Genomic DNA, 12,724 nt, shown 5'->3' on the forward strand with positions numbered 1-12,724 from the left:
AGGGGAAGGGGGGGGGGTCATATTTTGATTATTATCAGCATATTTCAGACAAGAGTTTAAGATAAGAACGACAGAATTATATCAAGAAATGAAGACGGATAATTTGACAGGCTAGAGATTGAACATCTTTTAAAGTCAATCAAGACGTGTGTATCTAATCTACACACTATCAGTGTGTGGAAGAGGTAGAAAGTCCCAAAAATATTCATGAGTATTTCCCCTGGGTAACCCAAGGCCATCCTTATGTATTTGTCATAAGCTTTTCCTTGTTTTTTACACTAGTCGAACCTAATCTATAATGCTAAAATAAATGTAGAGGGATAACAAATACAACTTCTAATTAGAGATGAGCGCCTGGTCTATTGACAAGTCCTATAGTAGTTTCAATTTTCCGACACTAGGAGCATAGTATTTCCAAATATAAAACCAAACATGAACTACATACAATTTCCTTTAAAACTGAGAGCTTTGAGCTTACAGGAGCTCTTATATTGATGTCTTTATGTTAAGCATTCTAGGCAGAAAAGACTGATTCTTGTTAGAACGAATAATAGCCATAGGTACAAAAACCTCTTATTCATACAACGGAGAGGCAGAAAGTGCCGGTTTTACTAGGGAGAGGAGGAATGGTTTAACTTTGATAATATTTAATTTTCAGGCTAGGGTTTTTTCTACATTTTTAGGAAGAAGGGTCTTTACAACCATTCCAGGAAAGGGGGACCCATTCCACGTGCACGTATGCTAATTATTCTTTTTGTTTCTAGAATTTAGGCCAAAGTAGGATGCCAGCCATGAATTGAAATAATTTGTGCTAGATTTAAAGAAATATACATTTTATGTAGTATTCAAACACTTTTATATCAGTTTGGTGAAGCGAATCTCCGTGAAGAATTAAAGAAACACAACTAAATCAAGCAAATTAAGCAAATGCTTACCAAATCATTGTTGTCAAGGGCTTCTATTAATTGTAGCTTGTCTTCAAATTCCACAAAAGCATAGCCTTTAATGCGATTGCCATCCCTAGGCATTTTTATATTTTTTATCTAAAAAATGAAAAGATGTAAAAAATTGAAGCATTCAAGCAATGCAAATACTGCCCTAATAATGAACTTTAAATCTATGTGTTTTAAGAAGGTACAAAGCCCTCCAAAGTCTTCGTTGTAACCAATTATTTTTCAAAAAGAGATGATTAGATGCAAGCAAACGAACAAAGTGTAAGGCTCACTCAAACAATGCGGTAGGAGTAATTATCCACGGTGTTTGACACATGAGACAGCCATCAAATACTAAGGAATAGCGCTTTGAAACGAGGTATATTACAGACAGGGTCTGATGTCATCCCATGGAGAAATATTAAGATTTTTTTTACCTTCCTCTATTTTCTACAGCTTGCCGTAATTCGACCTCTACATTTTTGTTCAATAATAGCGTTGTAAAATCACAGTGTAATCAAATATAATGATGTCTTCAGCCAATTATGCCAGCAACAACTTGAACATCTTGAATACATTTCAAACCTAGCATAGAATGTGAAGAACATTACCGCATCTTATTAGATGATTTTAATCGTGTTGGTATTGTGTCCAATCAAAGTTGAACCCAGAGCCTCGTTTTTAACCCCCAGAAGTGAGCCCAACTGATGTTACTCTTAGAAACACATGAACAGGACCGCCTAACACACCTTGGTTAACCAAATTACAAGAATATGTAGGCAGCTTGGATATTTCTTGAGAAATTTTCCCATCATGACTGGGAGAGCATATGTCTCTCTGGTTGCTCAGAAGCTTAGGTCTAACCATATATTCTAGTTAACCAGTAAAATGCTTACGCAATCTCAATTCTTGCTTTTGCACTATTTTGGTCGCTTACCTTAGAGTTGGCCCATTCCCTACAGGAACAGTTTTTACATTTATGTCAGGTTCCTGTCCAATCTTTTACAAAGTTAAATTTCATACTCTCCTATACCCTTCATCGTGTTCCTTGGAACAAAATCCATAAAAAAAAACACAACTAAATCAAGTAAATTTTGCTTTAATTATATAAATGATATATTTATATAATTTTCCTTATAATGAGTTTCCTTGCTCAAATCCTGATTCAACAGGAAGCAAGCTGCTAAACTCATTTCCTACCGTAACCACAGAAATGTTGTTCTCATACATAGCCCTAATCAATATAATGTATCTGGATACAATCTGGATATAATCTGGGATACAAAACAAGAATAAGATTTTCGCTAAAGCTCTTCTATCAGCTAAAAACAGACATTTTCTAAGAATCTATAAAACCAAGGACTAAATGTATCTGATAAATCAGGCACTTACCAATTATTAATCTAAGACTGAGTATTTTTGATCACCACATCTTCTTCCCTTCCTATAATCACGCTATTACTAAGAATCCCTACTGTAAATACGAAGTAATTTACTTCCTACAGAAAGCAAGCTAATACCTTTATAATTACCTCATTCACTTTTATCACTTCTCTTACAGAGGAATTTCATTAGTTTTTATCTAAAATCGCTAGGCACTTACCTTTTTCCAAAAATCATATTCATAATAAATGGTAATTTATCTCTATCTTCACAGCCACCACATCTAAAAGACTTATTTACGAAACTGTCAGCACCTGAGGCCTTATTATATTGTAATCCTTTTAAATCTGTCTCTAATTCTTTCTCTCAAAATAAATCTTCCTTCACGTCTAAAGTGTAACAAACTTTTTCATTCTTTTCTGTATCATTTTCTGTAGCTTTATCACGGTTTAGCACAATCTCAAAATGTTCTGCTCTCTAACTCTTTCCTTATCACTAGTAGCGGACCCATTCCTATCTTTGACTGGGATAATTCCAGCATTGTGTTGTCTGACATAATAGATTAACCTTAGACACTATAAGATGATTATCTTTACTTTCAACATCCCCCTTAATAAATGTCTGAAGTATGTGTCACAAAATGTAAAAAATAAAATAAAATAAAACACTTCTTCAGGATTCAATTAGCCTCACCGTACAAAATGACGCAAGTTTGATATAACGAAACCATGACGAAAATAAACGTGATTTATGGTGCCGGTTAACTTGATGTACAATAGGCTTTGGTCGACTTCCCTGCGAAAATTTTGCAGGAATAATACTTAGGCCTCATTTCTTCACTATCGATTAGACATTGCAGTTTTTGATACCTTGGAAATTGTGGAAAAATATGTCCCAAAATTATGTCCGAGAGTCACAGTTAAAAATCCTCCGACACTACGGCATTCCAGCTAAACTGGTATCCCTGATCTTGGCACTACACAAAAACACGGAGTACCGTGTTCGGACTCATGAATGAAATACAAGATACTTCAGTATCATGTCTAGGGTCAAACAGGGGAGTGTCCTCTCCCCCCTGCCTTTTGGCCTTGTTATCGATTGTACATTCCAAGACTGCAGAGAGTTTGGGATCCATTTATGAGACAATAAACTAATAGTACATCTTGATTTCGCCAACGACATCAAACTGCTTGAGACAAACAAGGAAAGGCTCTAGAAGCTTCTCGATGTCATACGAGAAAAAGCAAGTCTTTTGGGACTGAAAATTGGTACGGACAAGACAAGAAGCATGGCAACGAGCGAATCACCACTTAGCATAAAGTGCGGGGACAATTCAGCAGAGCCAGTAGTGTAATTCAGATGCCTCGGAAGTACAGTCGAATGAACTGGATCAAGCGAAAAGGAGGCACAGTCTAGAATTGGACAAGACAGTGGAGCTTGTACTCGACTAAAGTAAGTTTGGTAATCGAAAAAATACTCCCTGAAACTGAAATTGAGGCTGTTTAACAGTAACGTCCTCTCTGCCCTCCTTGATAGCTGTGAATGCTGGAAACTGAATCAACAGCAATAAAAGAGGATTCTCGCTTCCGAGAATAACTGTCTTTGCAGGATACTGAATATTAACTGGAGGGACCACATTACTAACCAGGCAGTTCACTCTATCAAACATCAACCCCTGGTAACAGATATCATACTACAACGGAGATGGTGCTAATGGGACACGTTATCCGTATGGCAAAAGATAGACTCCCCAGAACGGTCCTTGAGTGGCAACCAGAGGGAACCCTAGGCAAAGGAAAGCCAAAAAATACACTTCGCCGTACATACCAGTGGAACCTGAAGTTTATCAATTCGACAGTCCAACCCCAATTTGACGACGTCTGAGCAGCAGTGCATATGAGGGATTTTTGGTGGATCTTTATGGATGCCTCGGGTGCCTCTGGTGGCACAGGAGGAACTAAGGTCATGGTAAGGTAATGTCCCAAAATAAATTTTTTCACCATGAAAAAAAAATCTCGAGCTGGTGAATATATGAGAAAGTAAACATTTTAATATGAAAAGCTCCAGCAGAGAGGATCATGTGTGATAATCTGAAATAATATCAAAATCTATGCCTAAAGTTCTAATTACGAATATCTTCAACGCAATGTAACTATTGCCTCAAGGGATACAGTCAAACCTGGCTTTTTAGAAAAAACCTGTCTTTGTTTTCTAATTGTAAGCTATGTATTGATGGGGAACAGGCAAGTTGGATGTTACATTTAGGGATTAAATATATCTTTGCTTACCAGGAATGTCGTCATACAGCGCAAGACTTACCATAGGATCTGACATTATTCTGAATCAAATACTTTTTCTAGGTCCACAAGAAATCTCTAGAAGCATTGTCTCCTTTCGTTAGATTTATCCACCAGCATGTATAAAAAACATAAGTTAGACACACGATCATTTTGGCCAAAATTCATAATATTCTTCATGCAATTAGGAATCAAGGTCAGGTTCGAGAATTTCTAGCATTGTAGTCAAGAAAAGCTTCGCTGGATTTGAGGTAAGATTGATCCCTTTGTAACTGCTAAATTCTTGAACATATCCTTTCTTGAAGAGTTTTGCCACAGATTCTATTTCCTCTTTTCAGGAGTAACTTCTCGCCCGTCACAGCGGCGTGAAGAAAGATAGCCATATGTTTCTTCACGCTCCTGGTTCGTCAAGGTTTATCGCAGGCTGGACTTGATCATTTCCACCGAAAAGTGGTCTGTACCAAGGGCCATTCCTATTTTTTTATTTTTTAGGAGCTGGGAACACCTATTCGACAGCGAGCTCGTCGTAAATGATTCAGAGATTGAAGAGAAATTGATATGGTGTATATAGGCGCGTAACAATGCATTGAGTTTCAAAATAATGAGCGAATCATTGTAATTTTTCTTCGCTTCTGTTAGGAGCCTCCCTCCTTCATGTTTTGTGGGACTTCCTTACAACAATGATCAGTCTAATATTTATTTGATAAGACGACACACGGCTTGTCTGTCTTTTGGGGATCATTGCTTCTTTGTCTTGTCTACTCTGATCATTCATATATTACCGTCCGTCAAATATGGCACATTACATTTCTGTCGGCTTAATCGTACCCATGCTCTTGGTCAACATTGATAGACCATTTGTCAAAGGAGGGTTTGACATCAGTCTCTTACAATTTTAAATGGGTTTTTGTATGGATATCCACTAGTGCTTAGTGAGTTTTCTAACACCAAGAGTCTTTCCGGCTAGATTTGCGTAGTTTTTTGAAAAAATTTTCCAGGCTTCTTTGGAGCCTCTACGACGGCTATTGAGGGTTCCTAATTCATTTGACAGTTTTATACCAAGCAAACATCGAACACCCTTGTCATTTGGCCTCTTCTATCTTCTATTTCGATTATTCGAATTCAGTTTCAATTAAAGTGTACTGACTACTAGTTCGTAGCCAAAACTAACCACAGCACTTCTGAAAGTTCAAACACCTCTTAGACTCTTTCACCATCTCCAGCAAATCGCAAGATAGTAAATTTGATTTCGCTAATACCATCTAGGGATTTACAAGTATTGATGAAAGTTTTTTATGTTGAAAGAGGTAATTCTGATTAGCAAATTGTACCCCATGGTGAGTTTGACAAGTCGAGCACCGTTTACCTTCAATGCATTGTTGTTCAAGTCAGGGGACTGTAAGTTTCTTGTATAGGGTTTTCTGCCATGGCGAAAATAACATACCTTTTGTTTCGATCCGAAACCATTTTTAGGGGGTTTCCAGTAATTTTTCGAATTTCTCTTGAATTTCTCTTAAGAATAACTTTTAATATTAAGACTAATTGAGATAGTAGTTACCATTCCTGAATTGCTACAAATAACAATACTCTTTAGCCAGTTTCTACTGAAACGTGTTTTTTTTTAATTTTTGGTTACTTTATGCCGTGTTGTCCTTTACTAGGCTGCAGCGTCCCATCCTGCCAGGGTAGTAGCATCTGTTTTAATTAGCCTTTGAAATAAGACATCCTGTAAAATGTGTGGCATCGTAGAGAGAGATTGAGTATAATACTGAACGTGTATGCACAGCTCATTTTTAGTAGCGTCATCCATATCATTTGTGGGTGCATTGCACACGATCAACAGAAAGTTGGCGTGGTTTGAAGCAAATTTTTCATGAAAGATTCTTGTACAGACCTTTTCTGTGAGCCTATACACATAAAACTGTCTACCAAGACATTGGAACCCTTTGCCAATATTACTAAAACTCTGACAAAGGAACTTTATGTTGTTTCGCTACATTGTAGCAAAACAACTAAGACTTAGTACATTGTATGGTTACTGCTGATTTTATTCTCACTGTGATTTTTCCATCTTGCTTCTATTGCAACGACAAAGTCAAGCTTAAATTTCTGGCATTCACGGAGGACTTTTTCTGTTTTTGACAGTGCTGTAATGGTCCTAACCTTTCAAGGATAATGTCAAAGGAAGTTCTCGCATTCAAAAATCTGGTCTTGGTGCTTGAATGACCTGTCATAAAAGTTTGGAGGTTTGGATCAAAGACTTACCATTGACGTTTCTTTATCAGACTTTGTTAGCAGGGGGTAACTAGCTTTTATGACGTCCCAGTCAGTTCCTTTGGCTCGGCAAAGATCAGGGACGTCAATCCCTAGCTGATGGGTAAGGACCCAACAGGCCTACCCAATAATTAGTCCATAAATGAAAAAAAATTCTGCCATATACATTCTTTTTTCTTTGAATTGCAGAAAACTGAAAAATATTTACTGTAACAGCAACATTAAAATGGACTTGAAAGAATGTGAACATACCTTCAGCCCCTTGAAGAAGCGGTCTATGTCCGGTTCGTCAATATCATACGGGAGATTGGCCACACGTGCACAATATGGACCATTTCTGGGAATTAGAGACTCGTCTATGTATGATCTTCTTGATGCTTTAGGCGCTGTTGGTAAAACAATGCGCTCCCTACTTATATATTCAGCATCTGAAATTTTATTGAAAGGTAACTCTTCAATGACAAACAAAATAAAGCATAGAACAGAAGATACAACAGCAAAGACCAAAAGGGTTCTTTTAATTCTTTCTCTTATAAATGAAGTTCTTTAATATTCTGTAAGAGTTTGACAGAATTTTTCTATTGAGTGATGTCTTCTGGTCACCTTTAGTTGGAAATAGTTTAATGCCCACCCTCCAATACAAATTTTTAAATTTACATTGATAAATGACAACAATTACGTTACAAAAAAGGGTTAACAGACAAATGCTGTGTTCCACTGACTATCAAAAGCGTTCTACGTTTAACTCCACTCAAGTAAACCATTCATTGTGCTGATAATATTTTTTTCACTCATTCAGGCTGATCAGCATGATCCGACAGACCAATTTCTCAATCGGTTTTACTGATTGATAAATTTTGATGCCAACCATTCAATGTAAATCTTTCCTGACTCCCCGTCACTATATTCAACCCCCTCAGTTCCTGTCCACAGCTTCAAGTTCAAATGCCCAGTATTTAACACACTTTAATAGGATTTTCAACACTTTCAATGAAAGTAATGAGGGATATTAAATCTTAACACAGACAAAAATATCCAAGATATAAGAACACCGCAAGCAAAGCATTATAATGTGCACCAGATTCGACTAGTTTGCAATAATAATTAATAATAATAATAATTTATTTGTTACCCGCTTGTTTTGACAAATTAAGCGGAGTAAAAACATTAAGGAAAGAAAAACAAAATAACACAAACAATACAATTAATACAGTCTAATCAAAGGGTGGTAAGGGCCCAAGCGTTGACAGGCCTCAGCACCTAATCTAGCATAGAGTTTTTTATAAACAAAAATAATATCAGTGGCACAAAACTTTCTGATAATCTTCTGATTTCTATAAGAACGCGGCAGATACAATAAATATTTACAATAACGAAAATACAGAACTCTTATACCCTGCAAATCTTGATTATTAAACAACGGGCGCAAACCGGAAAGAAACAATATAGAATGATCGCAATATGTAGAATAAAGTCTGGATAAAGCCTTTCGTGAAAATCTGCCTCGGTTCGGGACAATTTTCGCGTACCCTTTTTTAAGTTTACTTTTAATATCATTGAGCCCACAAGATCGAAAAGCCGATAAAGATGAACAAATACTAATACCAAGCCACCGAATCGAAGAAACGAGCTTAACTGAAAAATAACCACAACTAAGATCACTAATTTGATGCTTAGCATTAAAAACTAAATATTCACATTTTTCAGCATTAAGTTTGAGGCCGATTTCCTCAAAAGACTTAGAAACAAGCTGGGTCGACTTAATTAGGCTAGATTTAGTGCGGCTGATCAAAAGTAAATCATCTGCATATGCAATATACGAAAGATTAGTTAGGCCTAAAACACATGATGGATTAATACGTGGCAAAACAGAATAAAGACAAGCATTAAAAAGATAAGGGGATAAGACTCCTCCTTGCCTAAGACCAGAACGGATGGGGATATTACCAACGTAGGTGTCACCTGACTTGAGTCGAACATATGAATTAGCATACCAAAAACGAAGAGTTGATATAGTAGACACATTTGCACCAAGTTGGAGTAAAGAATACCAAAGTTGGCTATGGCATATTGAATCAAAAGCTTTTGAAACATCAAGTGCACAAAAATGAACCTCAAAACCATTTTATGTGCTTCAAGTAATAGCGAAACTATAGCACGATGAGCGTGTTGGCATCCTATATACGGCTTGAAGCCAAACTGATTAGACATATAATCTACATTAGACAGGAGATCAGGGAGCAAAACATATTCAAATACTTTACTTAAAGTACAAGCAACCGTAATAAGCCTATACGAAGCGCAACTAGTTGGGTCCTTACCACGTTCCAAAATTGACGTAATGTTACCAACTAAAAAAGAATCAGGGACTAAAGAAGAGCATAAACACATCTGAAAAGGTAACTGCAAGTGATAAACTAATTCCTCCGAATCGGTGTTGAGGTGAAAAGCACTGATGCCGTCTATATCATAAGATTTCGATTTAAGTCTCTCTACACTTCTTTTGACACAGTCAACACTAACGGGAGGTACATGACCTTGAATGATTTTCTTAGGCAACAGATTAGAACAGAGCTTGGTAAAACGGAAATGAACTGCATATATCACTGTATCGAAAATGTTACTATAATGATTGATCCATGATACATTAGGGATTCGGTCGGCCGTAGGCGATCTATCAAACTTCGCAACATTAATCACTTTTTTCCACTGGCTAGGAGACTTAGGAAATTCGGCACCATTGTACCTAATTTTTCGAAGATAGCGTTTAAAATCAAGCTTTGTTCTTTGTTTAATATCGAAAACATTACCCCTTAAAGGGCGGCCGCAAGCTATCCAAATTTTTAGCCACAATTTAGCCCTGTTTTTTATTGTTTTGAGCTCTGGGTCATTCTTCCAAATTGAACTTCTTGTTTGTGCTCTAAAGCGACATAGGGGAACAGCTACCTCTTCAGACCTCTTTAAGCACGATACAATGTGGCTATAATAAATATTAAGCTGAATTCTGGCTTGTGGGGACCCAACGCTAACACAATAGATTAAAAGGGACTTTAATCGTTGATAGAAGGCTAACAAGCGTAAAAAAATAAAGAGGCCAGTCAGCTTTGTTCCATTCTCTTTTAGAAATCCATTTTCTAGAATTGGGACGAAGGTTCTTCTCAGCAGTAGCATTAAGGGTAACAGTGAGGGATAGGGGGAGATGGTCGTAATCACGCTCATCCTGATCAACATGGACTTCGCCGGAGATGAGACCAGAAGAAACGATACAATGGTCAATGTCCGAAAGTTAGCCACTATTATGGATATAGGAATGGGAGGCATCTTTCTCCAAAATTTTGTAACTATTTGGTAGGAAATCTAAAAGAAGCTCAGTCCGCACTGATGAAGAATTAATATTACAGTTCATATCACCAATTAATAACCAATCCAGTCCATAACTCTCAATGCCATTCAAAAGACTTTTTATTAATGCGCAAGATTTCGTAAATTTAGTTAAACTTCGGAGGGATTTCTGGTCGCAGGGGAGATAAACATTAAAGAGGACAAGGTTGGCAAGACGAATAGCAATATAACAATCACTCTCGTGATAACATAAAGGGGGTGGTGAAAACAGCGTTTTTTTTATTAAACATGCTAGGCCACCTGATGGTTTGCCAGAGGTTTTGCGTGCACTTTTAGAAAAAACTGAGTGTTCGTTACTTCTCTGTAGGGAGTTTAAGCTCACTAAAGGTAGGAGATGCTCCTGGAGGAATAAAACATCAAAATTTTCTAATTTCTGATCTAAAGAAACGTCTTTATCCTTAGTACCGTTAATATTGAACGAACATATAGTGAAGTTAGTCTTAGCACTCATTTTCTAGTATAGGACGATCGTTTCGACAGAAGTTCACGAAGAATTCGGCATTTCATTGAGAATGACACATGATTGCCTTGACAGTTCGCACATTTTGGTGTAGCCTGGCACGGAGAATCAGGCGAGGATTCATGTTGCCCTGCACAACGGGAGCAGCATTTTTCTTTATCACAATTTGATTTTAAGTGATTTGGTGATTGGCAATTATAACAGCATTTGGGTGGGCGTTGGTATTCGTAAACTCGATATATCTCATACCCAATCTTTATACCAAGTCGAAGTGCATTAGCGAGCGCAACAGCGTTTTCAAAAAACACTCTAACAGCCAAAGAATTGCCTATTCGTTTCGCATGAGTAATATTGTTGCAATCAATTAACATTCCCTCATCAAAATTGGTCGGTATACCTTTAATGATTCCAATATATTTCGTTTCTTTTACTTTGACGTCACAATCTCTCATTACAGTTGGAACGGCATTGCAAAAGTTCCTTGCAGCAATCTTGTCAATTCGTACCACCAGCTTATCGCCAGAGGGCTTAATGCTATGAATACATTCATGACCTGGAATAGAGTCTATTATTTCGCGACGCTTGGCAGGATTATCTAATTCTGTTGGGACTTTAGAAATAACAACGGTCGTCAGATCGGGATTCAATGACTGAGCGCCAGGGCTGCTAAGAGGGGGGAATTTAAGATCATACGACGAAATCTTCTCACGAATTTGCTTAAGTTCTGAATCAATGCTTACAAGCTTTGAGGCAAAGCTAGAATAAGCCACAGCAGGAATAACAGGAACCTCGGTAGGTAAAATAATCACGTATGTAGGCAAAGACAAATTTTCGCTGTCGCATTTCCGGAAGATTTCCATCATGTCCTTAATGTGACGGTAATTAGCTTGATCGCCTTGGCGTCTTTGCACACGTTCACCCTCGTAAACATGAGACCAAAGTTCAATTTTAGCCGCCATAATAGACTTCTCATCGAAAAAACCAACAGCATGGTTAGCAATAACTTCATCACTTACTCCTTTTTTAAGATTTGATTGCACGAAATTCAACACCGACGAATGTACATATTCCGTCATAATGTGATAACCAACAAATATGGACAATTAGCCAAAGTCCAAAATCAAATCAGTTTATTACTCACCATGCTGTCAAACAGCTGACATCCGATTAAATTAGTTTCAAAATAATCCTTTTCAAAGTAACTGAATTCGTTATTTTCGTCACAGTGTAGGTCAATAAGTATAGTAAGGATTATGCGTCACTATAATCCCTATTGCGCAATTTTGAGTTTCTTCACATAAAACTTACTGAATTAATAATGTCCATGCAATATCCAATTTAGATGTTGACACTTTGAACTCTTAATTGATACTGACGTTTTTACATTTTAAAAGTTTTTACTTTTTTTATATATATAAAAAGCATTCAGAGCATTGATTCTTAAAGCAAAAACAAAAACCTAGTTTAATTAAAAAGAGCAGAGGGTTCGAGATATCCCATTTCATTTTATATGATAATTTCTGTTTGCATTTAAATATCAATTGTCTTTACTTTCATGAGAAAAAAATCGTTATTTTTAAATTAATTTCTATTTGTTTATTATGCTTGTGGAATACAACAATGCAGGTAGCTTGAAAATAATTATTCCAATTTACAAAGATCAACAAAAAAATGAGAAAAAAGTTGTCAAAAATCTGCTTTATAGAATTTTTTGTCTTGTCTACAAAGATTAGACATGACATATCTACATAAATGGATGTTTTGAAAGTACATCTAAAGCTAGTGGACCAGTACTTGCATTCATTGATATTCGTCCGATTCTTATTTTCTATTTTTTAACATGGAGAAGTAAATACTTAGCAAAACTTGATGCCAGAAAAGAATACCATCTTTTGAATTTGCCCTTCTTCAAGTATTATTGGTTTTACAAACGATGAAGAGGAGGTCCCAGCATGCACATGGAACAACAACAACAA

The 12,724-nt window shown here is 36.7% G+C and overlaps 1 protein-coding gene across 1 annotated transcript in view; it reads right to left on the reverse strand.

The window, feature by feature from the left end:
• LOC136025487 (uncharacterized) overlaps nt 1-11,824 on the reverse strand; it is a 61,283-nt gene extending 49,459 nt beyond the window's left edge. The window contains exons 1-3 of the mRNA XM_065701519.1: nt 11,302-11,824; nt 7,139-7,314; nt 936-1,043 (exon numbers count right to left, since the gene is read on the reverse strand). Coding sequence (XP_065557591.1) covers nt 936-1,043; nt 7,139-7,314; nt 11,302-11,824 — 807 coding nt within the window. The remainder of the gene's footprint in view (nt 1-935; nt 1,044-7,138; nt 7,315-11,301) is intronic.
• Between the last annotated feature and the right edge of the window lie 900 nt (nt 11,825-12,724).

Source organism: Artemia franciscana, chromosome 3 (assembly GCF_032884065.1).
Source record: "Artemia franciscana chromosome 3, ASM3288406v1, whole genome shotgun sequence".
In the NCBI taxonomy this organism is placed as follows: Eukaryota; Metazoa; Arthropoda; class Branchiopoda; order Anostraca; family Artemiidae; genus Artemia; species Artemia franciscana.